Source organism: Manis javanica, chromosome 9 (assembly GCF_040802235.1).
Source record: "Manis javanica isolate MJ-LG chromosome 9, MJ_LKY, whole genome shotgun sequence".
NCBI lineage: Eukaryota > Metazoa > Chordata > Mammalia > Pholidota > Manidae > Manis > Manis javanica.
This window is the reverse complement of record NC_133164.1, coordinates 7,945,704-7,970,359: the sequence shown is the minus strand read 5'-3', so window position 1 is coordinate 7,970,359 and position 24,656 is coordinate 7,945,704. Positions and strand designations below refer to the sequence as shown.

The 24,656-nt window shown below is 42.7% G+C and overlaps 2 protein-coding genes across 2 annotated transcripts; both read right to left on the bottom strand.

Moving 5' to 3' along the window:
- Positions 1–150: 150 nt before the first annotated feature.
- CCDC168 (coiled-coil domain containing 168) lies at positions 151–11,921 on the bottom strand. The gene is made up of 4 exons (XM_073213318.1): positions 11,138–11,921; positions 8,189–10,120; positions 2,624–8,077; positions 151–497 (listed from the first exon to the last, which is right to left on the bottom strand). Exons 1-4 carry the CDS (start codon positions 11,919–11,921, stop codon positions 151–153), a joined length of 8,517 nt encoding a protein of 2,838 aa, XP_073069419.1.
- Positions 11,922–12,399: 478 nt separating this feature from the next.
- On the bottom strand, positions 12,400–18,957 carry LOC140843566 (leucine-rich repeat transmembrane protein CCDC168-like). The gene is made up of 3 exons (XM_073213317.1): positions 18,881–18,957; positions 12,693–17,400; positions 12,400–12,438 (listed from the first exon to the last, which is right to left on the bottom strand). Exons 1-3 carry the CDS (start codon positions 18,955–18,957, stop codon positions 12,400–12,402), a joined length of 4,824 nt encoding a protein of 1,607 aa, XP_073069418.1.
- Between the last annotated feature and the right edge of the window lie 5,699 nt (positions 18,958–24,656).

Sequence of the window (24,656 nt, the reverse complement as noted above, 5' to 3'; positions counted from 1 at the left end):
TCCCACACATCGGTGTTGTTCTCACAACAGCTCCTGGGTGGGCTCAGCTTCTCTGGGGCTCCTTGCAAGAGCCGGCACAGGGGGCCGGCAGCCCTGAGGGCAAAGCTGAGGCTGTGTGGGTGGCAGTGCTCTGTGCCACACTCCGGGTTCTCAATCACCTCTGCCAACAGGTGAGCCTTGTCTACCCCTGAGTGGGGCACCTAGAAGCCCCGAGCAGAAGTGCCCATGCAGGTATAGCTGGAGGGCAGGCAGGGCAGGTGCACTGGGAGGCAGTCTCCCTTCCCCTGCGAACATAGTAGATGACCTCCTGTCCCTCGAGAGGATGCAAGCTGGCAGGTGCTCTGGGGTGAGGTTCTGAAGCACCCCGATGCTCCCGCAATGGCAGATGGTGCTCAGGGACGGGTCATGGAGCTGCTGTGGGTTCTGCTGGAAGTCGGGGGTGAGGACAAGGCCATCGGAGGGCTCTGCCTTCTCAAAACCAGTACTTACCCCTGTATCTGGTGACATTTGACACTGCTGATCACTGCTGTGTGCAATTCTCTCCTTGTAATTTCTATGCGCTCCTAACTTGCTGGTCATTTGCTCTCAATCTCCTTTATACACTCCATTTCCTCCGACCCGCCCTTCACTCATTGGTGTGTAATGGAGAGAGGGCTTCCATACTTGTGATCCTCTTCTCTTGGGATTATGAAGAGGCGACATAAACGAAAAGATCTTGGGCACGGTAGGACCAGACCCAGCGCCGCCTGCTCCCCCATCCCACCCTCCCAGAACAAGTGCATACACCTACCACAGAAATCAAATAGGTCAGCTCAGAAAACACTTCAGGAGGAAACCGTCTGACTTCATATGGTTTTATTTTGCACAGAGTAGCACAATTGAAGTAGCCCTTCAGATGAAGTGGAAATCTAGGTATTTTCATACCAGCCTTGATAAACGGGACCGAAATAGTCTAAGAATGACCGCAACAACTTTTTGGACGAACTCCATATATTTCAAGAACTTGAAATCTTTGCTACCAGAGGCACTCTGAAGTTTCTCTTCCTTCGAGTTTGGGGGGAATAGTCCAGCGAATGGTTTTGGGTTTAATCTCGAGGGAGTCTGCTGATGTACAGGCATAAAGAAAAGGCCGGCCTTGTTTTCTTTCAGACAGAGAGTTGGTATTCTCTTGGGGTTTTGATGCTAAACTTATGCTTCCTTATGAAGTAGTCCAAACTTTCTGCCTCATAATCATATGTTTTCTTCTTTCTTTCGTATTTCGCTTTGCTCTGTGCACAACTGTAATCCGTATTCCACTGAATGTTTTTCTTTCCAGATGAATCAAATCTGGCCTTCTTTCTTCCTTTGCTTTCTGGGTGCCAGTGAGGTTTGTGTTGGCTTTTTGCAAGATGTAATTTAATATTTGATTCCGTCAAGGGAGCTGAAGAGCAACTTGTTCTGCTCCTTGGAGTCCATGAATGCTCCCCTCCCCTGGATGGACTGGCAGATGATACAGATGGAACTTCTGCAGCCCTTAATGAACTAGGATACAACTGGTCAGGAGATCGCCTTTGGGAGGATGAACTCTGTTTCTTGCTTTTGTGCGTTTCACAGGAAGGGGGTATCACAGCAGAGAAATGTTTTCCACAGCTTCTGAGATGGGAACCTGAATCGTCATGGCTACATTTCAAGTCAGTTGTGATTTGTTTCATCTTGTGGAGATTTTCTAAAGGAATGCCTTTCTGTAATTCCAATAGAATGTTTTGTGATTCCTGATTTAAAGAAGGGTTGGACTCTAAAAACACCCCTGCTTCACTATCCAGTACTTCAAGAGCTGAGTATTCCTCCAAGTTAGCCAAGTGCTCAATCTTTGTCTGAGTATCAGTAAAATTTTCAGAATTCTGAGCTAAATGGGGGTCAACTAAACTAGGGGCATTTTCTTGAATTTTTAAATGTAAAGGCTCCTGTGTATTTGTTTCTTGAAACCATACGTGATATTTTTTTTGTCTTTTTCTGGAGTCACATGAGGTTTTAACTCTGAGAGAATTGTAGTATCTTTCTGGACTGGACCTTGTTGAATAGGGTCTGAAGTATACACATCATCTGGATCCAGGAGTTTTCTGATCGGTGATGAGTTTCCATGGGGACTTAGCTTTTTGGAAGAGATACGTTGTTCTAACAGTTCTTTATCAGTGCAGGGACAGCTGCTTTCTCTGTTATCATCTACTTTTTTACATACCTCCACTGTGTTTAATTTAAGAATATGTTTGGGAAGTATATTTGGTTTAGGGAATGTACTTTCAGTTGGAAGGCCTAGGGGAAAATGAAGATATTTGTATTGTAAATCAAGATCTATTTGATGAAGAGCTTTTTTCTCAAAGAGTAACACAACTCTGTTGTTTTCGTACTTTGACACCAGAATGAATACATTTAGATAAAGGTTTCGTTCTGCCCTGAATGTTGGCCTTTACATAAGACTCTATTACAGGTCTGGGAAGGGCTTTCATTTGAGTCTCTAGTGTTTTCACAGTGAAGTGTCTGAGAAGTCTGTCTTTTCCTTCTACTGAGTATTTTTGGAGAATAGGAGGCCATGGCATCTCAGCAGAAGTCACTGAAGATGTTCCACATTCTAGCTCATTCATACCCTGTAACTTCGTAATGGGCTTCTTTTTGCCACTCAAAACATTAACAGTCAGTGTCTCCATACGGCGGGTAGGAGACGAATCTTCTGGGGATTTGTGTTTTGAATTAAGTTTTATAGTGTCAGTGCCTTCTAGAGACATCTTTTGATGTCTTGTATGGAGCCTCCGCCTGTTATCTTCTGAAATAGCACACGGATTAGCTTTTAGGATTCTATTACACGGGCTAGTATTTCCATTGGATTCTGCATATCTGAGCTTCCCTGCACCTGCAGACTTAGGGGGCTGTAACTGTGAAGGAGAAAAGACTGCAAGCAAGTCTGTGTCTCCTTGGGTCCCTGTATCCACTCTGTCGTGAGACGGAGAAGGTGCGGAAGGAGTTTTTGTCAGACCCACGTCCGGCTCTCCTGTTCTTCCCTGTTTCTGTTCTTTCTCCTTAGAGCTCCATTGTGCTTCCTTTTTCTTGCTCAGAGCCCTGGGCTCGGCAACACTGGACACAGGAGGAGGTGGTGATGTCTCTGCCTTGGAAGCTGTGCCTCTGGGGTGTGGGACCCATTTCATATGTGCCGTGTTTCCTCTCTCTTCTTCTTCCTGTGGTTTGTCCTTCTGTATGGCTTTCATGTCATCCCTAACTGCCTGGGGCTCTGCTAGTTGCCCTGCATCCACTGATGTCTGGAGCCATGGCTGTGAAGTAGCAGGTCCTGTTCCTTTTAGCGTATCTTCTTTCCCTTCTGTTTCTGATTCATGATAAGCTAGAGAAAATTCAGAAGGCCGCTCTGTGGGCAGAACTGCTTCCCACTCACCTCTGCCTTCTCCATCCTCTGTCCCCTGTCCCTTACCCTTTGGGTCCATTTCCCCCTGACGGTCACCTTCTGGGCCTCCTGTCCCCCCCTCTTTTGGATTCAGCGGGGTGGCCTGTGGGAGCATGTTCTTTCCTTTCACATCTTTATCTCTTGGGTGCAGCGCTGCTCTCCCGGCGGCTGTCTTGCCATCAGCCTCCTCTCCCTGTGGCACGTCCTCCCCTGCTTCCTGTGTGTCACCTGTGCCGCCCCCCTCAGTGCACTTTTTGTTTGTTTTTTTCACTGAGTCTGATCGCTGGGGTGATAGCTCTGGAAGAGAGTCTCTTGTTATTTTAGTTACATGGTCTGTTTTCTTTATTCCTCTTTCCCATTTTAAATGAGAAGGAGCTGGCATGCAAGTGTTGGTATTGGTTGGAACCATACTCGGTTCACCTTTAAATTTTTGGATCTTTTTCTCTTGCTCTTTGCTGTCCAACTGGATTTCCCATAAAATTGGTGATTCTTTTTTCTTCAAAGGTGTGACTTTTGCCATTTTTACTCTCTCCTCTTTGTCCTGCATTATATGTTCTTTGGCTTTTTTCACACTATTTGACATATCATAGTAAATAGGCTTCTTAGACGCTTTTTTTCCTGTATCTGATGACTCGTGGAGTTCCAGTTGTAGGAAAGAGGACCTGGTTTTTATGAGCATGGCTTCTCCTTTTCTTCTTGTCTCCACTTCAGAGTAAGGGGGCAAAGAGATGGAAGCACAAGATTTGCTCTGAATCACGACTCGCTCATCTTCCTGCGCCTGGTTGTTTCTGTCTCTGACGTTCAGCTGTAATCCCTGTGCAGTTACAGGCCGCCCAGCCTTCGAAGCAGCTCTTCTTTGGGGACGCCTCATTTCTTCCAAGGCCATTGGCACTCTGTCTCCATCTTGCTGTGGCAGATGTTTTGCCTTTCTAATACTGCTTAAAATATCATCAGTTGGCTCCTTCCCTGTTCCCATTTCATCTGCTAATTCCCGGAGTGTTAATGACGGAAGACAGAATCCCGTTATTCCTTGTATGTGTATCTCCTCTTCTACCCCAGGACCCCCTTCCACGTGAGGTGAAGGAGGAATGGCAGCATGGGACTTCCTCTGCACTATTCCTACATCACTTTTCTCTTTCTGCATCCTTTTCTCTCGTTCTTTATTGTTCCACTGTGATTCTTTTCCAAGCAGTGTGGGTTTAATAGATGTTTTCTTTCCTTTAGGACTGATATGTTGGAGATCCATTTTGTCCTTCACATTTACTGTATGTCCTCTAACTTCCCTTTTTTTCTGCGGCAAATATTGTTTTGATCCTATTACACTGCTTAAGCTGTCTCTATTCATTGACTCTGCAGATGATGTTTTCCTGATGTTTGTGGATGCTTGGAGCTTTGGGGGTAGAAGGCAGCTCCTTGGTATTCCAGACTTACCTTTTCCTACTTTTATTCTTAAATCCAAGTTAGGATGTGATAGAGGTGGTAAGAAAGTGCAGAACTTTGTCAGTTCCCCACCTGATTCACCTTTACCTGTCTGTGCCTTACACTCTTGTTTTAAAGTGTTCAGCAGCACGGGCAATTCCATTCCATTGAGTACACGAGACACTGATGGCTTCTTTGCCTTCAAAATAACATTGGGATTCATTATTTCTCTCCTACTGCCTTCTTTTATTCTATCCTCCTTTCTCTGTGACATACATTGTTTTATTGTTTTTACATTGTTTGAGATAATCCCATCAGTTGTCTCTTTACTCAGTTTGAGGTGAGGTAAAGGAGAGATGAACTCAAATGGATTTGTCACGACCGTATCTGGTTGACCCTTCCTATGTTTCACATTTACCATCTTCTCATTTATGTCCCACTGTGGTACTGGTCTGCTGCTTGGGATGACATAGTCCATGCTATTGAGTGCATTTGAAAATACTGATTCCTTCAACTTCAGAGTTCTTAGGGGGTACGTGATGCCTTTCGTAACTCCTTGTTTTATGCTATCCTCCTGTCTTTTAGTTCCAGGCAAAATAGGCATGTAGGTAGAAACAGAATGTAAAAATATTCCAGGCAGACACATGGCCTGTACCCTTTGATATGCCGTACCTCCCACCTTCCTTCTGACTCTGAGCTTGTGGGAGCCACTGTTTGACAGCAAACGAATTACCCGTGCCTCGTTTGATGATGTACTTCCTTCTGGAAATGAAGCAGTCAGATGTTTTATAGTTTTACTGTAAGATCCTAAAGGCAACATTGTATTTTGGTTTTTCTTTTGCCTCAGAGGAATTGAGGGCACAGTCCACTCTGGTCCATCCTCACTTACAGTATTTGGTTGATCTTTAGGAAACAAGTCTAGGCCTTTTGTCCTGCTTGAGATACTCCCTACTTCTGGCAATGCTTTCTTCGTCTGAGGTGTGACATGTTGTAGGAGCTGGGGGTCATTTGGGGAGTAAAACATATGCTCCAGAAAATTCTTGTGAGGATTCAATAGGTGTTGCTTGTTTTGTTCCATACTGAGTAAGTTTTGTCTTGTTTTACTTTTTTGAGTATATTCAGCTATGACATCCATTCCTTTTAATGGTTCTGCAGCCTGTGGAGTTGAGTATTCACAGTGCATCACATTTGTGTCTAATTTCACTTGTTGCCCTGGGGTATTCATTTCACGTAGACCTGTTTTGGAGTGAGATGCAGGTTTTGGAAGAGCCTCATATGCACATTTTTCTTGCTGTTCTTCCTTTCCTGTCAAAAGCGAGCCAATTCCTTCTGCGTGTGGAGTGCACTCCGCAGTGCTCACTGCTTCCTCTGATGACTTCTTTCTACTTGGCATCTTATTTTGAAATCTATCCCTCAAAGGGTTAGAATTAGGGTTTGGAAGAATCTGGGGTATACATTCCAGTCGCTCTGTTTTTCCTTCAATAGGCAAGCCACTTCCTTCCGTATTTGCAGTGTGGTACTTTGGCCTCTCTGCTGCCTTTTGTGATTTCCCTACGCACGGCAATGTAATCTTCAGTACAGCCATTGGAGAACGAGAAACAGATGTTGGAAGACCCTTGCCTGTACTTTCTTTCTGGTACTTTTTTCTTCCACTAGTATGCAAATTAACTCTCATGGAGCATGGAGGTGGGTCTCCTGGAAAATCTGCTTTGTTTGATGCTTTCTCCACCATTTGACTCAAAAATTTAGAACTCATTCCTTGTGCTGAGCCTTCCTTCTTTAGCTGTTCAATGTTGAGATGATGTAATATGCAAGAGGAAATGACTCCCAGAATAGTTTCTTCATTCTGGTTAGAACTATGTACCTGTTTTACCCTCAGTTTTTTTGAAAGGTTCACTTTCTGTCCATTTGCTTTTAACTGATTATCAGTTAATTTTGATTCCTTTTTCCCCCAACAATTTACATTTAAACTTACAGGGATGCTAATGTTTTCTTTCTTTCTTGTATTTACTGCCTCTTGTGCATGAAGAGGTCCCCTCCTGAGACAAGATGTAGAATCCAGAATGCGCTCAGGAATGTGATTTGGTTTCACCTCTCCTTTACGCACTGCTGACATATTTTGCTGGATCTCTAGATTTGTATAAAGATATTTCTGTCCTTTGGAACCTTGTAAAATATCAGTTTTTAATTTTTCCCTTCTCAGTAGCTGTGGAATGTTTTCTCTATTAATGTACATATCTTCCTCAGCTACCTTTACAACGTTTTCAAGATGAGGTGGTATCGTCTTGAGATAGGAAATCGACCCCTGATTTGTCATTGAAATACTTTCTCGTTTCAGCAATTCTTGCTCTTCACAAGTTTTCTGTTGAGAAGCATCCAACTCTGCAAGAAACATATTCTGTTCTTTTGCATGTAATGAAATAGCAGTTTTCTCTGATTCTTCTCTTCCCTGTGGAACAATGTCTGCATCTCCTTCCTGTACTCTTTGTGCAATAAGGAATTTACAGTCTGTAAGTATTCTGATTCTTGGGTTGTCCAACCTGCTGTAACTGGTTCTCCTCTTCCATGGAAATAGATCAGGATATGCTTCTCTTTCCAAATTTACTACTAATTTGATGTGGTTGTCTTCCTCCTTCACTGGTTGGCTAATCACTACCTGATCTCTACATTGTAGGACAATATCTTGTAAGACAATCTGGCGTTTTTCTTTTTGCTCTCTAACACACTGTTTCAGCTTTTTAGGATTTCTTGATGTAGCACTCTTATTACTGAACTGTAAAGGTGGCCTATTTCTTCTGTTTAATGATTTCTCCAGCTTTACCTGTGCAGGAATGCAGATGCGCTCTCTTGGCTTGTCTTTCTCCCTTTTTATTTCCATAAACTCTTTAACTGGAGACTGAGTACATCTAGACTCACAAACAGTGTTCAGAGCTAAATCTGCTGCAGTTTTTCCTTCCTTGAACTCCTCCTTCCGGCTCTTGATGTTACTTCTCAGTTTCTTTGTATTCCTTCTGGTTCCATACCCTGTAGTTTTAAACAGGTGGGATGCAGGTAGTTCCTGGGCCTCCAATTTTACCTGTTTGGTATGCATAGTGTTTTTCACATCAGCTGTTTCTGCCTTAGCTTTATGTTTGATGGTTTTAGGATACACAGGCGTGTGGGCATAAGGCGCACTCCAGAGAGTTCCTGAGACACATGGTTCTGGATGTTTGTCGTGCAGCGCCAGGTGTTCTAGCCCTGTGAGCTCCATTCTTTCTCTTTGCTGTGATGAATCCTCACACTCTATTGTATTAATAGAAGACACATCAGTTAGTGATTTCTCTGCCTTTGCAGTATGAATCTTGGGATTTGCTACTGTTTCCCAGTTTGCAGTTTTAAATTCTTCCTGCTGCTTTTCAATCTCAAGTAGATGTATCTTAGAGAAAGAAACACACTCCGGACTAAGATGTTCTACAACTTTTATGTTTGTTTCTTGATCTATTAAATCGATGTCCGTTTTCTGAGGAGTGGTGCCCGTGGGGCACACTGTATTGATTAAGGGTTCTTGTGATTCTGCAGGACCTGACTCCCTCATTCGACATGCTCCAAACTCAGATGCCTGGGTATACCGTGGAGCTGTTCTAAACAAACCATGCTGTTCATATTTTTGTTTCTCCATGACTTTTACTTTATTTAGGATGTTTCTCTTTTCAGAAGATTCTTCGTGGTTACCCCAGGTACCAGGTGACCGATCCATCCTTGTGTGTGGTGGAACAAGCATGGAGGTGTGTATAGACTGTAGGTCTGCATTTAGTACAGTTTTCTCTCTCTCTCCGTCTGTCTTCTCTTCCTGTTCCTCATTCATGCTGAAAGCAGCATGACCTGGGGCACTAAGGGACTGTCCACTCACCGGCCCCTCAGCTGGCAACCCCATCTGTGGGGGTTGTACGTGACGAGACCTTGATACTCTGTCTGTCTCTGTTTTGAATCTGCTTTCAATGTCAGCGGCATCCCATGGGGAGGAAATGGTCTTTGGAAATGTATCGGCTACATGTTTTCCTTGCTTTAACCCTTTCATTTTGGTTTTGAAATGGGATCCAAGCTCTCCCCTTTGTCTTATGGTAAGCTGCCGATTGAGTTTGGGTATCTGTGAAACCGGTGGCTCCTTTTTCTTCAGAGTTAAATGTTGGGGATTCAGTATGATTTTCTTTTCTGATAAGTGCACTGTGTTTATCTGGCTTTCGGAGTCAGATACAACAGGCATGAAGAAATCTAGAGACCCTACGTAAGTGGCGGCCAAGATTTCCTCTAGCCCTGCCTTTTCCTCTGTAATAAGACCATTCAGATCTTTGTGATGTGTTCTGTTACATAGAACGCCCCTTGCTACTGTACTGAATGGGTGTGTTTCACTCATCAATATGGGTAGTGGAATCCCAACTCCCTTGGCGGCACAGATGAATGCCTCTGCCACACTCTCTTCCCATCGCCTCTCTTTTGTCCTCTGCTTGAATTTGCACCGCTTACATTTCTTTTCAGGGCTTCCTGTAAGACTTCTTTTGCCATTAAGCAACTGGGAAATTAGTAGTTTCTTTTCCTTCAAAGTTGCATGCTTGGGGCGCATACTTTCCTTGCCGACAAACTCTGTGTAGCTCTGGCTTTGGGGCACAAATGAATCAAGGCTGGAAAAAGCTAAAGGTTTTAAGACTGTTCTTGCTAAGTCACTTTCATTCCATGCTTTTTGCTCAGAAATAGGACTCTCTGATTTTCTCCCAGGATTTCTATCCCAGAGAGTATCACATTGCATTGAACCAGTCTCTGATTTCCCTGCTTTTGGAGATGGAGTCTTTAGACCTACCATCCATTTTATTCCTTTTTGAGTATGAGTATTATTTTTCACTGTTTCGACTTGAAGTAAATTCATTACCTGTCTAGAAACAGTCTCCCAAATAGTTTCTCTAATGTGCTTTTCTTGCCTCGTCTTTTCCACTGTACAAGGCGCATTGCAAGTCCTTCTCACTGCTGAGCTCTTCAGTTTAGATTCTGATTTGCAATGGCCAAGGTTTTTCATACGATGGGCACTGAAACTGAAGTTCTGGCTATAATGAGGGACTGACTCTGGCAACGTTTTTTGGATATTTTCCTCTTCCTTTTCATGTTGCACATACATTCTCATGGTATTGCTGTATCTGTTTTGTGTATCGGTCACACTGGCCTTCCATGCTTCCCTATCCCTGAAATAGGTATGGTTGTGTATTTTCACTCTTGGTTTTGGTGTGCTGTGTACTTTGATACCTATTTTGTTATGAGTTGAAACAGGTGTGGGAGATGAGAATCCATTAGCTATACTTTTATTTTGTTGCATGTCTTTTATCAAAGGTTTAAAATTACATTCCTGTTCCTTTCTACCATGTAGATTACCATGCTCAGGGATATTAAACATCTGTAAACAAACAGGCTTTTTTGCCTTCAAGGTTACATATTTGGGACGTGTAAGATCTTTCCCTTCCGGAAATTGTAACAACCTTTTCTGCCTCTTGTATTTAGGTAAGACATACGTCACGGGCATTGTTAGTAAATCTCTTTGTAGCTCTCCTTGTGTCATGGCAGTATGACCACCCACTTTCCTTCTAGAGTGTTCATCACATGGGTTTCCAAACACTGCATTCCCTGCTTTGGTAGGTGGGATACTTGGATCCACTGTGTATTTTATTACTTTTTGAGTCTTTTTGTCTTTCTTGTCAAGTTGTAGGGAAACTGCACTGGGAACATCCAGCTTCCTTGCAGGGCTCCCATCAGATGTAGTTCTATACTCTGTTTCATCAAGTAAAAGATTGTCAAACATCATTTTCTCTGATTTTGGACCTGGGATCTTTTCACCTGTTTTATGGAGCATGTCTTTTTGTAATGGGATGCTCTCCTTCAGCCTTTCTGTTTGAAATGGAATCACCAGAAGAGAACAAATAGAATCCAGTGCATTTTCTGGAAACTGTGTTTCTTGCTTCATTTCTTGCTCTGTAATAAGCACATGTTGGTCCTTCCCATTTACTATCAGGATTTTTAGACCTGCTTTGAATAAAACTTCATTGCCTTCTTTTTCATTTTGCCTTCTTGGTGCCCATGAGCGGCTTGAGGTAGCCCATTGGTTAGGGGAATATGTATACAGTCTTTTCCCTTTGTCTTGATTTAGCTGCTTAATACTGCCCTTTTTTCTAAATGTGCTTTTCTTTGCTTTTACTTCCTTATGAATTCTGATGGCAGGTAAAGCAGGTGTAGGTGAAAGGAAGGTGTTCGTAGGTGTATCTGGCGCACCTTGAGGTATTCCTCTGGCCATGTTTTCCAAGAGGCAGTCCTGTTCCCTTCCATGGCTGAGGGCACCAGACCCAGCAGTGTTCATCATTTCTGAAACCGATGCCCTCTGTGCTTTCCCAGTTCTAGGCTCAGGGATTTGCGCTGCATTTCTCCACATGATAAACTCAGATGAAGCTGGCATGGAGAAGTCAAAGGACTCTAGGGTGCTGGCCTGCAAATCCTTCTGTAACCTTCTCTTTTCCTCTAGGATAGAAGCAGCCGGTTTCTTCCGAGGGCCTCTTTCAGACAGGATGTCACTCTGTGCTGTAACAATTACAGATTCACTAACTGATTTCCCTGGCTCTGGAGATAAAATCTTTGGATCTTTTAAGCCTTTTTGTGTTTTTGTTCTTTTTGGTAGCTTCTCAGATGGAAGTGAATTCAAAATAGAGCAGTTCACAGACTGGGACCCACATTGTGTGGGAGGTGCTTGTTGCGGCAGCTCCTGAGCTGTAGTGACTGATTCTGGACCTGTTTTCCTTGCGGGATTCTTCTGTTCTAGACCCGACTTCACAAAGGCAGCCTCTGTCACATTATGAGCATTGAAACTCAAGTGTTGAAAACGCGGTAAGGCTGCTTCTCCACCTTTGCCTTTGACATCCCGCACGCCCCCCGAGGCCCTGGCCCACCTATCCCTGTAATCAGCCCACCAGGTGCTCTCCCCACCTAGTGACTGCTTTTGCTGTTTGTGACTAAATCCTGTTTTCCATGGCATGTCTGTCTCTACTTTCTTTCCGTTATACATGTTCATAGCAAAAGAAACAGGCGTGGCAGAGGAAACGGCATTTAGGATTATATCTGCCCCAGGGGGACCTGGTTTTATCATGGTTTTCAAGTTGCATTTCAATTTCCTGCTGAGGTGTGTACATTTTGTGATACTAAATATCTGAGAAACCAGTGCCTTCTTTGCCTTCAGAGTTACACATTTGGCACTCATTTTATTTTTCTTGTCTCTAAGTTCTAGCTTGTTTCTTTTTGTTACAGGTAAAGCAGGTCTAGATAAATCCAGATTCATTGCTGGTAATTCTTGGGCCAATTCTTCCTTTTTCTTTATAGTAAGATCTCCCAGTTTCCCAGAGCATATTATATACACTAAAAAGTCAATAATCTGTGATTTCAGGGTCATCGGAGATAGATTTTTTAGATAACCATTCCCCGGGGTATTAAAGGTCTGTGAAGTTGGTGCCTTCCTCGCCTTCATGACTACACATTTGCCACTCATTTTACTTTTTAAGGCTCTGCAGGTAAATGTCTTTCTCTGCCTTTTAGATTCAGGTGGCCCAGGTGTGGAGACATCCAAAGACCCCAGGACAGTTGCTTGTAGGTCCTTTTTAAACCCTGCCCTTCCCTCTTCACCGTGACTGTCCAGTTCCCACATCTGACTCCCATCACATGGGACATGTTTCACTGTGTCAGTCAAAACTTGACCCATCAGTGATTCCTTTGACTTGAGAAGAGGGAGCTTTGAACTTGCTGTGTATATTTGTGTCTGGTGGCTTTTCTTCGGCCTCTCCACCTGCACTGGATCTGCAGGCCGCATTTGTGGGGGGAAGTCTTGCTCTGTTAGAAACAGAATTTCCCCACTTCCTGGGCTTTCTGATTTGTGAAGGTCAAGCTCCTCCCTCCGGCCTGAACAGGGTAGGAAACGTTGGCTGTGCGGAGGAATTACTTTTACTGTCTCCCATTCACTTTCTTCTTCCTCTTTACCTTGAAGGCTGCTCTCCTTGGTGTGACCTGAACTAATACTCCCCTCATGGGATGGTATCACTTGCTTTACTGGTTTGGAGCTTAGTCTTTTTTCTCCTAATGTGTCTTTTTCTCTTTCTGTCTTGCTGTACATATTAATGTCAGGCATGATTGTCTTGAAGGAGTGCATTTTATCTGCCACTTTTTCACCTTGACCCACCCCTCTCATTTTGGTTGTGGGGTTGCATCCCAATTCTTTTCTACGGTTTGGGTTGGCACCACCCTTGATATTCAGCATGTATGAAATTGATGGTTTCTTTGCTTTTAAGATTCTATATTTTATGTGTGAATATTGTTTGATGTGTCTCTTCTTTTTTAATGTACATAAAGCAGGCACACAGAAACCAGAAGCCCCTGGCTCCTCCTGCTGAGCACCACCACCAGCCTGTTCCTTCTGAGGGTCTGCATCTGATGGGACATCACGGTCCAGGGCTGGGTCTGGTGTACCAAGCTGGGTCTCCTTTGCTTGACACGCATCAGGCCAAAGGTGCTGGGTACACTGCGGAGCTGCTTCTAGCAAAGTCTTCTGCTCCACTGCCTCTGCATCTTGCCCTTTGTCGCAGAATGCACCCCTCCTGCCAAAGAAATCCACACAGGGCCGCCTCCCTTCACCTGCTCGTTCCCCCTGTTCTACCTGAGCCTGACAGAAGCCGGTCATCTCTCCTTGTGATCCGCTGTGCGTGGCAGAGTAAAGGGCATTTAGGAACTCATATACCAGTCCACTAGCTTGGCTGATCTTTTCCAACTTGGTCTTAAAGTTGGAGTCCAGTTTATTTCTATGACCTGCCATTTTAAATATTTGTGAAGTTGACGGTTTTATTGCCTTCATATGTCCAGACCTGGGCTGCACTGTACAGTCTCCTCGTGAGCATCTTACTCTGTTTCTCCTCTCTTTCAGAGGAGTTACAACGGGTGTGTGGCAATTGAAAGTCTCTGAGAAAGTGGCTGGTAAATTTTTTGTTTCTACAAGACAGTGACGCCTCTCGCTTGCATCACGTTCTCTTGTTTGGCTTGAAGGGTCTCCAGTCAGTGGTTTTTCTGGTGTCAGAGGCGGCGACTCAGAATCTGCAGTGCATTTTAAAACTGTTCGCGGTGGTAGCTTCTCCTTCATATTCTCAGCATGAGACGAAGCCATGACGGGGGAATGAATAGGCTCCATAATGATTTCTGCAGGTATGACTGGCTGATGCATTTCTTCTTCTGTTTTCAGCCCTTTCTCTGGATGTGCACCCTGTCTGGGGTCCCAGCTCTCGGGAAGGACACCTTGTGCTTGAGCTGCTTTGTCCCCTCCCACTTCATCTTGCAATTGAGCTTCCATTGTGTTTCCATAGTTACTGCCATTAGTAATGGAATCTGAACACTTTTCTTCCCTTGCAACTTGTGATTTTTCTTGTTTTGGCTTAATATGTCTGTGATTCTCTGCATTTAATATGCTGGGCACTCTAATACAAGGCAGAACAGTCACGTGAGGGTAAAAAGCATTCAGGAGCACATCCGCCACAGTATTACCTTGCATCATCTGTTTAATTATGATTTTAAAACAGCCTCTCAATATTTTTCTATGACTTGGATTTCCACGTCCATAATTATAAGGCATGAGTAAAGTTACTGGTTTTCTTACTTTCATGTTAACACGTCTGGAACTGAGTGCCCTTTTTGTTCGTGGTAATTGATTTCTGACTTCCTGCCTTTTAAAATATGACACAGGAAGTATGTGGACAGTGAAAGACCCCTGGGCGACTATAGAACCTGGTAAGTTCTCCGATACTCGAAGAGGATTCTGGGGATCTTCAGTTTCTCTGTCCGTAGGTCCATCTGTGCTTTGCTTCATCTTCTCAACTTGAAATGGACCCACCGTGGGGCATGGACTAGTCCCTAAATTTGTTTCTGTAGAAAGAATGTGTGATTGTGCCTCTTGCTCTTCATTTTGAGTTTTTCTACTTCCTAAACTGCTCTTTTCGATTTCAAATTTGTCATATTTGAACGTTTGCTTTAGTTGTAGGCTGAACCTGAAATCCTGTGTCAGCTGTGGAAATGCTTCTTGTGAAGTTTCTTCCTCTTCCTCTCTGTCACGATCTTGTGGCTTTTTAAATATACACCTCTTTTCAAGGTGTTCTGCGTTCCATATTTTCTTTTCTTCTGGTGATTTCTCTTGCTTTCCCAGTGGATGATAAAGCCCTATTCTCGATGTATCTGCTCTAACTTTCAATCCGCTCCGCACTTCCCTATCAGGAGGTGCAGAAAGGGGAGTGGTAGCGGTGTCGGGAAATGCATCGGACGTTCTTTTATCTTGAACATTTTTCGTGTTGCTGCTAGTGTTACATTCCAGTTCCTCACTCGCACTGAGGGCACCACATTCTGTAATGGTAAGTGTTAATGGTTTCTTTCCCTTCACAATTACATCTTCTATTCTCTCTTGATTTTCAACACCTGCGAATTGTTCAGTGCTTTCATGCTTTTGGGTTCCTTGTGAAATGTGCAAATTGCCTTCTGAAGACTTCAGAACAACTTCCGGAAAATCTTTCTGCTTTTGTCTACAGACCTTTGGAAAGCACCTTGGCATTTCTGCTGTAGTCATTGGTAAATTCTCTCCATTTGAACGTGGAAGATGCCAATGCTCTGTACATTTCAGGGCCTCCCACGTTCTCATTCTTCCTTTCCATTCCATTTGGGGAGAGGAAACAGATTGCTGCAAAGGTTCTGAAATGGCTTCTTGCAAAGGTGTCTCATGTTTTCGAATATACAGATCAAGCCTTTTTTTACTATTCGGGCCATGAAACTCTGCAATATCAGTTTCTCTGGCTCGTGCAATTGAGTCCTTAAGAGACTCTTGATTCTTCCAGTTCGTTTCTATTAATGAAGAACAAGGTGTTTTTAGTTGACAAGTATTGATAGTGAAACACTGTCCTGGCTGAGGTAGAGTTGTTTGTGAAACGTTTTTTAGTCCTTCATTGTCTCTTTCACACAGCTTTAAATTTTTAGTCCTGCCTGAGGGTCCTCTTTTCTTAGTAGACCCTGTGTAATTGACTTTCTCTGCATCTGGTGATTTACTTTGCATCAGTAGAAAAGGTCTACAACCTGTTAAACCTGTCATGATTGTCACTCGTTTTTTTCTGGAATACTTCTTAATATAAGGAGGAACATGCTTGGGAGCATCCGTAAGGTGCAAAGCTGTATCTGACAAACCTCTCCTTTGATGCAATTCTCTCTTCTTGGTGTTGTACTTGCATTTGGACTTGCTATGCCTTGAAGTGTAACATTCTTTGATTTGAAATACCTGTGAAGTTGGTGTTTTCTCTGACTTTTCAGATGTAATTTTGGGGCTTGATTTCCTTTCACTGTGTAATGCTTTTCTTCTTTTTTTCTGCCTTTTAATTGTAGGCGAAAGAGGCACTGAGCCGCCTACAGTGTGCTGCTTACATTTCCAAGCGACTTGCTTCTGGCCCTTTGGCTTGACCCTTTTTCGCTGTGGCATCAATTTAGCCATTGAATGTGGACTGAGAGTTAAAACTAGGCATCTGGCATTCTTAAAAATAGTATTTCGCCTCTGGATTGCATATTTAATCCTGTTTGAATCTTCAAACCGAACAGAATATTGGGCCTCATTGAACTGTTTTTTATTTGACTCTAGGCCCTTGACTGAATCTTGAGTCTGAACAGAATGTGGGACTTTGGCCAAATGTCGGTGCCTGTCCGTCTCTTGGGTCTGGAAGGCATCCTGTGTATTGCTGGAAAATGGTGTCCTCATCAGCTCTTGAGGCAGAGCAAAGTGTCTGGCCTTGATATCAGGCTGGCTGTTGATTGAGTCTTGGTTGTTAACAAATTGTTGGGCTTGACTAGTAAATTGGGCTTTGTAAAAACCTTGATTCTGAATAGCATTTTGTCTTGGAAAACAATCTTGTGCTTGGGCAGAAATACCCATTTTAATAGAATGTTGATCCTCAATCAAGAACTCTTGAGGGCTTGAGTACAGACGGGTAGTTTTACTCTCTAATGTAGCTTTGGATTTTAAAAGAATTTGACTTCTCACATTTTCTTCCAGAAGTCTGACTTGGTCTCTAGAAAGAAATAAGTGGGCAGGAGGGCATGGTGTCACATCTAGATCTTCACTTTCTGTAGTGACTCCAGAAGTTCTCGAAGAGTTAAACTCAGAAGAAAACATTACATTTTTATTTTTGTTTTTCATTACTGAAAATAATTTCTTTGATGAAAATTGCATTGTTTCATGTTCATTTTCTGGATACCCTCTATGGCTTAGAAAAATTTTCTTTACTTCTGAATGAAACAGTGACAAAGACGACCTAGTCCCATCTGAAGATGACATCTGACTTTCAATAAAGTAACTTACTTGATAGTTACTTTCACTGGTACCTGCCCATATTATTTCATTTGCTGATGAAGCTCTATCTTCAAAGTGACCTTCATTTTCATCAGATGTAAATGATGAAGTAACTACTCCTTCTGAAAACTCACCAATGCTGAATATTAGAAAACAGTATATAAATGAATTGCCACTTAGGGCATATTTCATATAAGAACTCTATTCTACATTTAAGGTAAACCCAATGAGTATATGAAAACATAGCTCAAATTTTAAAAAAGAGATAAATTGGAAAGTCATTATCCACATTACAAAATAATTGATTACCTGGTTCCAGTCACTTAATAAATCAATCCACCAACAAAATGAAGTAAATTATTTTCATATCTCAGAGAAAAAGGAATTTTTACCTCTCAGCAATGAGTCAGAGCTGCAGGCTAAAGTTATATCTTTTTATAAGGAATATGTTTGTTTCTGTTCTCTGTCTGAAAATTTTGACAGGAATAAAAATACTCTTATGGAAATTAAGTAAGTATAACAGAAGAATGTCCAAAAACCATAAACTATAGCTATCTATAAACAAGTTCAGATTATTTTATAAAGCTCTTTGTTTGTGATCATGAGCAAAACATATGTTTTAGGGCAATGCTTCTTGGCACAATTTTAGCTTGGAGTTACTATCATGGAAGTGGATTCTCCAACATTCTTTCTACCTCAAATGATTAGGCTAAATCTAATACCATAATCTCATTTCCAAGAGATTTAAGAATGGGCATGAACTAATCCTAGCATAAGATAAAGATTTCAAGGACTTCTGGAAAAAATTGCTTTGTTCCTAAGAAAGACACAGGAAGAAAAGGCCTCTTACATCTTCTGGACATTGCTGCTCTGATCTGGAGGTTCCTGTGGCCATCTTTCTATCCATCTCAAGATGAAATAAATACCAAAAAGGCAGAGGGAGAGACACAGGGCCTTAATGAAGTTACTCGACCCCTGTATCAACCAGTTCTGCAGCCGATTCTACCTCAGGATTTCCTATTACATGATATCATGAATTCTCTTGGCATGACAGTTTGAATCATGGTTTTCTGTTACTTGATAACTAAAATATCCTACCTGTACAGGTAGGCTGTATAAACCATTCTGTGGAATCAAGTGACTTCAACAAGGTTTAGCAGTATCCAGATATAATTAGGATGAAATTTCATCAGGAAAGAGTAGGATGACGCACTTAGGAAAGTGGAACAAATAGTGAAAATATAAGACATAAAAAGAATTAATTTTGCCCATTTCAGGAAAAACATAGAGGAAAGCTGAAATACAAGACACATATTTCAACAATGTAATATTGTGATTTTAAACATAGTGAAACAGTAGATTATTTTCATATGTTGAATCAACCTTGCATTCTGGGGGAAAAGTCCTATTTGGTCATAGTGTATAATCCTTTCAACATGCTGCTGCTGGATTTGGTTTGCTAGTATTTTGTTGAGGGTCTTCCATCCATATGCATAAGGGATACTGGTCCCACAGCTACCCTGCATACATGTGTACCTATGGGTCTTTCCTGCTCCGCGTCCTCTCCTCTCCATCTGGTGAGCTGCCAGGCCACCGTATTCTCCCAGCTGTGCTCCTACCTCACTGGCGGCTCCTTCCCAGTCTCCTGTGATGGTCCCCCCTTCCTACTGATCCCGAAAGTGCTCCAGGGCTGCATCCGTGCTCCTTTTCTCCTCTCACGGTCCCTTTGCTAAGTTCACTCCCAGTGGTGACTTTTCATACTGTCTATATGTCAACAACCCCTAAACATAGTACCTCTACCAGACATCTTCCCCAAACTCCCTTTCGCTCATGAGAGTCTAGTCAACATTTCAGATTCAACAAATGCGAAGTACTATTCCTAACCTCCCCATCCACACCTGCTCCACACGCAGCTTTCTCCATCTCAGCTGATGACAAGCATCTTCCCACTGCTTAGGCCAAACATCTTGGAGTCCTCTTTGCTTCCTCTTTCTCACATCTCTACCCTGTTGCCTCTACGAGTATATCCTGCTGAGTATATCCTGAAGCTAGCCACCTCTCACCACCTCCCTGCTGCCACCCTGGTGTAAGTCGCCGTTAGCTCTCACTTGGCGCGCACGCGTTGGCCTGCCATCTGTGAGACCTCTGACTGAATATAGTCTGTTTTCAACACAGAGGGCAGAATAATCCTCTAAAAAATAGAAGACAGAATATATCATTCTCCTGCACAAAACTCTGCAATGATTCTCGGTGCCCTGCATGTCAGCCCCACTGGCCCTGTTGCTATTCCTCAAGCACCAGGCGCACTCCCCCTGAGCGCCTTTGCTCTAGCTGTTCCCTGCCCGGAATACGCTTCTACCACATCTGTTCGGCTAACTCCCCAACCCCTTCACGGCTTTCGCCAAATCCCGCTTTATATATTGCGACCTACCTCTCCCCTGCCTCTGGAACCTGTTTCCTCTTACCCTATCTTTTGTTTTTACGGTAGAACTTATCACCTTCTGACACATAGCTTATTTATTCGCCATGTTACTGTTGGTTGTCAGACTCCCCTCCAACTAAAATGTAAGGCAGGAATCATTATCTGTTACTGATGCATTTCAAGGGTTTACTGCAATGCCTGGCACAGAGGAGGCCTCAGTAAATAGCTGCGGAATGGGCCTCTTCACCTCTAGGTTTCTGATTGCTAACCCTCATCCACAGAAGCTGGCTCAGACAAACAGCCTAACCCTTTTTTCAAGTTCAGTGAGGGAGAAGGAATCCATGCACAAACCACCCATAGATATGGCTGACTTTAATGAAAGGTTGGAGGCAGAAATAGAAAGTAGTTGATTACAGCAATACAGACAACTCCCACTTAAACATTAGGCATGTCTCTCCATTTTTTAAATGTCCTTTGGCCTCTCCCCACTGGGGAATCTCAACTGGACTTTGAAAATTTAAAAAGAACTCCCCACACTCCTAGAAAAACACAGATGGTTCTATAGCCCTGGTAACAAGTACCAGAAGTGGCTTCAAAATCAATTAAATCAGTCATAGTATATGCCTATAGTCCTAGTAACTGCTTTTAAACAATTTTATCTATGATAACCTACCTTAGGAAATACTCTACTAAAACCAAACAGTGAGTGTGAGCTTCAAGCTTTGAAAGTCAGATAATGGGTGGCAGAGTCTCCCAAGGGCACACTTCTAAGGCTGAGGTCAACCCTAAAGCAGACTGTTCCCTAACGTCTGACCGATGCGTGATCAGCAGTTGGCTTCGCTTCCTGAGACCATGTCCGGCCAGCATGGTTCTCCCCGATTTCAGATACCTAATGGCGGTCTCATCCTCCAGCACCCTCGTGCCATCCAGTCCCAAGCCTCCCAGTTTCCCCTGCTCCTCCCTCCTCTCTGCCCACCTCTTCCCCTTTCTCTTCTTTCCCCTCCCATAAACAAGACAAAATCCACTCAGTTTCTGATGTGATGTACTGTAACCATTTTCATGCTTGGGCTCCCACCAATATTAAACCAATATTGGGTTCCTGCCAATAATTATTATTAATAATGAATATTCCTTTTATTGCAAAATAATTCAAGATGCTGTCCCCAAATAGAGTTCTGTCCCCAAAAAGAATTCTGGTGCCAGGGTGAAATATTTTCGCTTTGTTACACATTATTATTTTAACTAATCTTCACGATATTCCTAAGAGGTAGGTCTTCAAGCAGCTCTTTGAAAGGAAGCAAGTGGAGGTATCGGCGAGTTTAAGTCACTTGCCCAAGGCCATGCCGTTATTAAGAGGCAGAGCTATAACTGTAGACCTTAAATCCAAAATGTGTGCTTTGTTTACCCTGTAATATGCTGCCACCGTAGGAGCCATATCTCTTCCCTAATCCTTTTCCTGCAGAAACCGCCCTCACCCTCCAATCTCATCTTCTCAGTAGGTTTCTTCTAATGACTCCTAGAAAGGTGCCACCTCGGAGGTAACATCCACCTTGGCAGGAATGGGAGAAACGGAGGTCACCTTGTTCCTGAAGCTAAGAATCCTTTCTCCCCATTTTCTTCTGTGGCTTCCTCTATCGCCTGTCAATCCTCTGGTTTGTAATCATATGTGAGCCTTTGATCACAGCACACCCCTCACCCCTCTGTCTCAAACGCTGACTCCTGGTCTGTTCCATTGACTTAAGGATAATCACTTTTTCTGATCGCACTACTGGGGTGCTCTGGGTTACACCGGCTTTCCTGTTTCCAAGCAGCCCTGACCAGGAGTCTACAGACCTGTACCTCCAGATACTGGTACTGCTCCCCAGGACACCCCACCTTACAACGAGAGTTTCAAATACCCAATATGAAAATAGAGCAAGCAACCAGATTAAGTGAATAAAGCCCTTTTACACCTGACAAGTGACAGAAGTTAAAGTAATAGATTCATTCTCCACACAGCCACTAGTGATCTAGCTGAAATAACAAAACCGTGTCACTCCTATGCTTAAGCAGCTCTAGTGATTACTACCACCGGAATAAAACCCAAGCCTTCTAACAGGGTGTAGAAAGCCCTGTGTTCTGATCCTGCCTTCTTCCTCACATTCACGCCCTACTGCTGCTCCTTCACTCAACCTTACATTCTAGCCGCTCTGAAATACCGCACTTCGATGCACATGTGCCACCGCCTCTTATTCCTCGTGCCTGCTTCTGTCCTGGAACGCCTTCCTATCCCCCCGACCCGCTCTTTTTCTGGCTCATTTTTCACTTGTTCTTTAAAATCGAGCTCCACCACAGCCCTCTTCGTGAAGCCATCCCCACCACCCCTCTGATGGCTTCGGTCATCACCTAAATGTTCTCACATTTCTATCGCTGTGTTACCGTACTATAAGGCAATCATCCTTTATGTGTGTCTCCCCCACGGGAACATAAGCTTCCTGAGAACAGAGACTATCTTACTGTTTGTATCCCAGTATCAAATACATTTGTATTTGATAATAACATATAATACTGTATTTGTATTTGATAATAATATACAATATTATGCCATTGTATGGCACATCATCTAATGATTGTTGAATGGATTTGGATGAAAGCAATTAAAATATTGAGAGCTACAAGAATAGTGATGTCAGTATTTAATTCCTAGCAGTGATGTATTCTTCGGGATGCTGCTGAGTTCTGGTTGTAGAAACTCCTTCCAGGCCACTTTTGCAGCACCTAGCTTGGGGTCGGCTTGGTTCACATAGGTGCTAAATGTGTATTTTGTCAATTGAATGGTTAAAACTGTTGATTACTCCTTCTCTGTGTGCTGGAGAGGTCGGAGCAGAGATGCAAGTCACTATACCTCTCTAAGCTTTGTTTTCCTCATTTAAAAACAGTAATACTACTACCTGGCTGGATAATAATTTCAATAATATGTGAAAAGCCTTTAACACAGCTTGGAACAGAGCAGTCATTTAAAAGCTACTTTAGATTGCTTTTTGTTGTTGTTTAACATTATGGTGTTGAACTGATGAGTCCTCTATACATATGGGAAAATGTTTCCCTGTAATTCATATGTAAAAGCAATTTTGAATAGAACAAAACCAACCTGTTTCATTTAATTTCAAAATATATCCCCTACCTTTCTTCTGAAGATGAGTAAGTTGACCTATTACCTAGAGATAAATGAGAATTAAAAAAGTCAAAGCACCCATGAGAGCAGTTCAGGCTGAACAAGTTTTATATTAAAGTAAGAATTATATAGTATTTACCAAATGTCATGCTTCTCAGGCAACTGTCTTCCTTCTATTTCATGGGAGACAATAAAATATTAGAGGATTAATCAAAATACCAAAGTTCCACATTTGTAAAGCTATTCTTTTGTATGGGTTTGAAACTATGGGAGAAGGAAATCAGCCATTTGTTCTTACCTTTGCATTTGAACCACTCTTCTCTGGAAGGGCAGGGTTCTTCTGCAGGTATGTACAAATCTTTAGGAGTATGATCTCAAAGATAATTCCTAGCAAAATTATAAAGAATATTGCCATCCAATCATTTTGAGAAGTCCAGGACTCCAGAAGTTCCCATAATGTCAAAAAATCTATTATTTTCCAAGCCATCCTGCACCACCTTCTTAAAGAAATTAAGTTGCTTTGACATTTTACGTAGTATGTGGAAGAGATTGATGTCTCATTATGAAGTCCTTGATTTCTGATGCTCCAAAACACAAAGTTGCTACGCTCATCTCCAAATGGCAGCGCTTTGCTGGAAAACAATCCCCACGGCTGCTCAGTGTCTTATCCAGGGCAGCAGGGACTGCTCTTGGTCTAAGTCAAGTGGGGTACGTGTCATAGTGGGTGTTTAACTGAGCTCACACTAACTTACTGTAGCCATAATGAAAATTCATTGGTGAGACATGTATGGTGTTTTAAGTAGTTTGATTAAAGTTTTGAAAATATTCCTCTATTAATTTTACAAAAAGTACAGTTCTATAACAATATTTTAGCCAAGTTGTGTAACCATCGCCTATACTTCAAAAAACGAACAAATTTAAACTGGACACAACCATTTTATGTTACCACCAGGAACATATGCTTTTATGCTTCTTTGTGATCGGAAATATATACACGTAGGGGTGACAAATGAGAAAAGAAACCTAGTAGGTGTCACTGTTACTATGTAGGACATGCAATAGCTTGCCTGATTTTTTTTCCTTAAAATAGAATACTTCATTTTATATTTCTTTTTGCCAGAGGGATTTGTTGGCAATGTTCCTCTTCAACAATCCACTGGTTAGGCTGAAAACCCAAGTTAGATTTGGAGTGGTCTCCTGGTGAACTCCCTTCCACCCTGTCTCTAGTGATTCCAAGGAGCAGCTACTTGTGATGCTTCCGGATGTTAAAATTTAGGCTGGGGCAGAACCAGATGTAAATACCATTCACTTTCTCCCAAGCCCAGAGTGTAGGCCTGTAAGCCTATTGAGCAAATACAGGACATTCTGGACTGTTAGCGAAAAGTGTTAACACTACCTTGGATTTAGAGTATTTTCCCTTTGAAGGCATAATTAATTAATTAATACTTCCTTTATCTTCACTTATTCAAGGTGGGTTGAAGAAAGTATACAGATGAGAACTGATGGGGGCCTGAATTAGTGACATCTGTATAAACAGGAAGAAGGGTGAATCAGACTTTGAGACTGAAAACCCAGGACTTGGCAACTAAAAGGAACCGAAGGGGTTTGGAAGGTGGTGAGGGAGAAAGGATTTAAAGGTAATCCCAAAGCTGGTTTGTCTAGACCAAGGTTTCTCAACCTGGACACTGCATTTTGGACGGGATACTTCCCTGCTACGGCCAGCTGCCCTGTGCCCTGCGGGGTGTGCTCAGTCACCCCTTTCCTCTACCTATATGACAATAGCATCTCACCTGAGTCCTGATACCCACAATGTTTCCAG

What these genes read in the sequence shown, in the direction of transcription:
- LOC140843566 (XM_073213317.1), bottom strand. Translation starts at nt 18,957, where the DNA reads ATGCAGCCCTGGAGCACTTTCGGGATCAGTAGGAAGGGGGGACCATCA. An exon ending in GGGAAGGAGCCGCCAGTGAG is followed by an intron (nt 17,401 to 18,880) that starts GTAGGAGCACAG and finishes TCTAATATTCAG; the next exon opens with CATTGGTGAGTTTTCAGAAG. An exon ending in GGCCTGCAGATCCAGTGCAG is followed by an intron (nt 12,439 to 12,692) that starts GTGGAGAGGCCG and finishes TGAATCTAAAAG; the next exon opens with GCAGAGAAAGACATTTACCT.
- CCDC168 (XM_073213318.1), bottom strand. Translation starts at nt 11,921, where the DNA reads ATGTATAACGGAAAGAAAGTAGAGACAGACATGCCATGGAAAACAGGA. An exon ending in GGCCAGAGGAATACCTCAAG is followed by an intron (nt 10,121 to 11,137) that starts GTGCGCCAGATA and finishes ATAACAAAATAG; the next exon opens with GTATCAAAGTACACAGCACA. An exon ending in AACAGTAGCAAATCCCAAGA is followed by an intron (nt 8,078 to 8,188) that starts TTCATACTGCAA and finishes CAGGGCTAGAAC; the next exon opens with ACCTGGCGCTGCACGACAAA.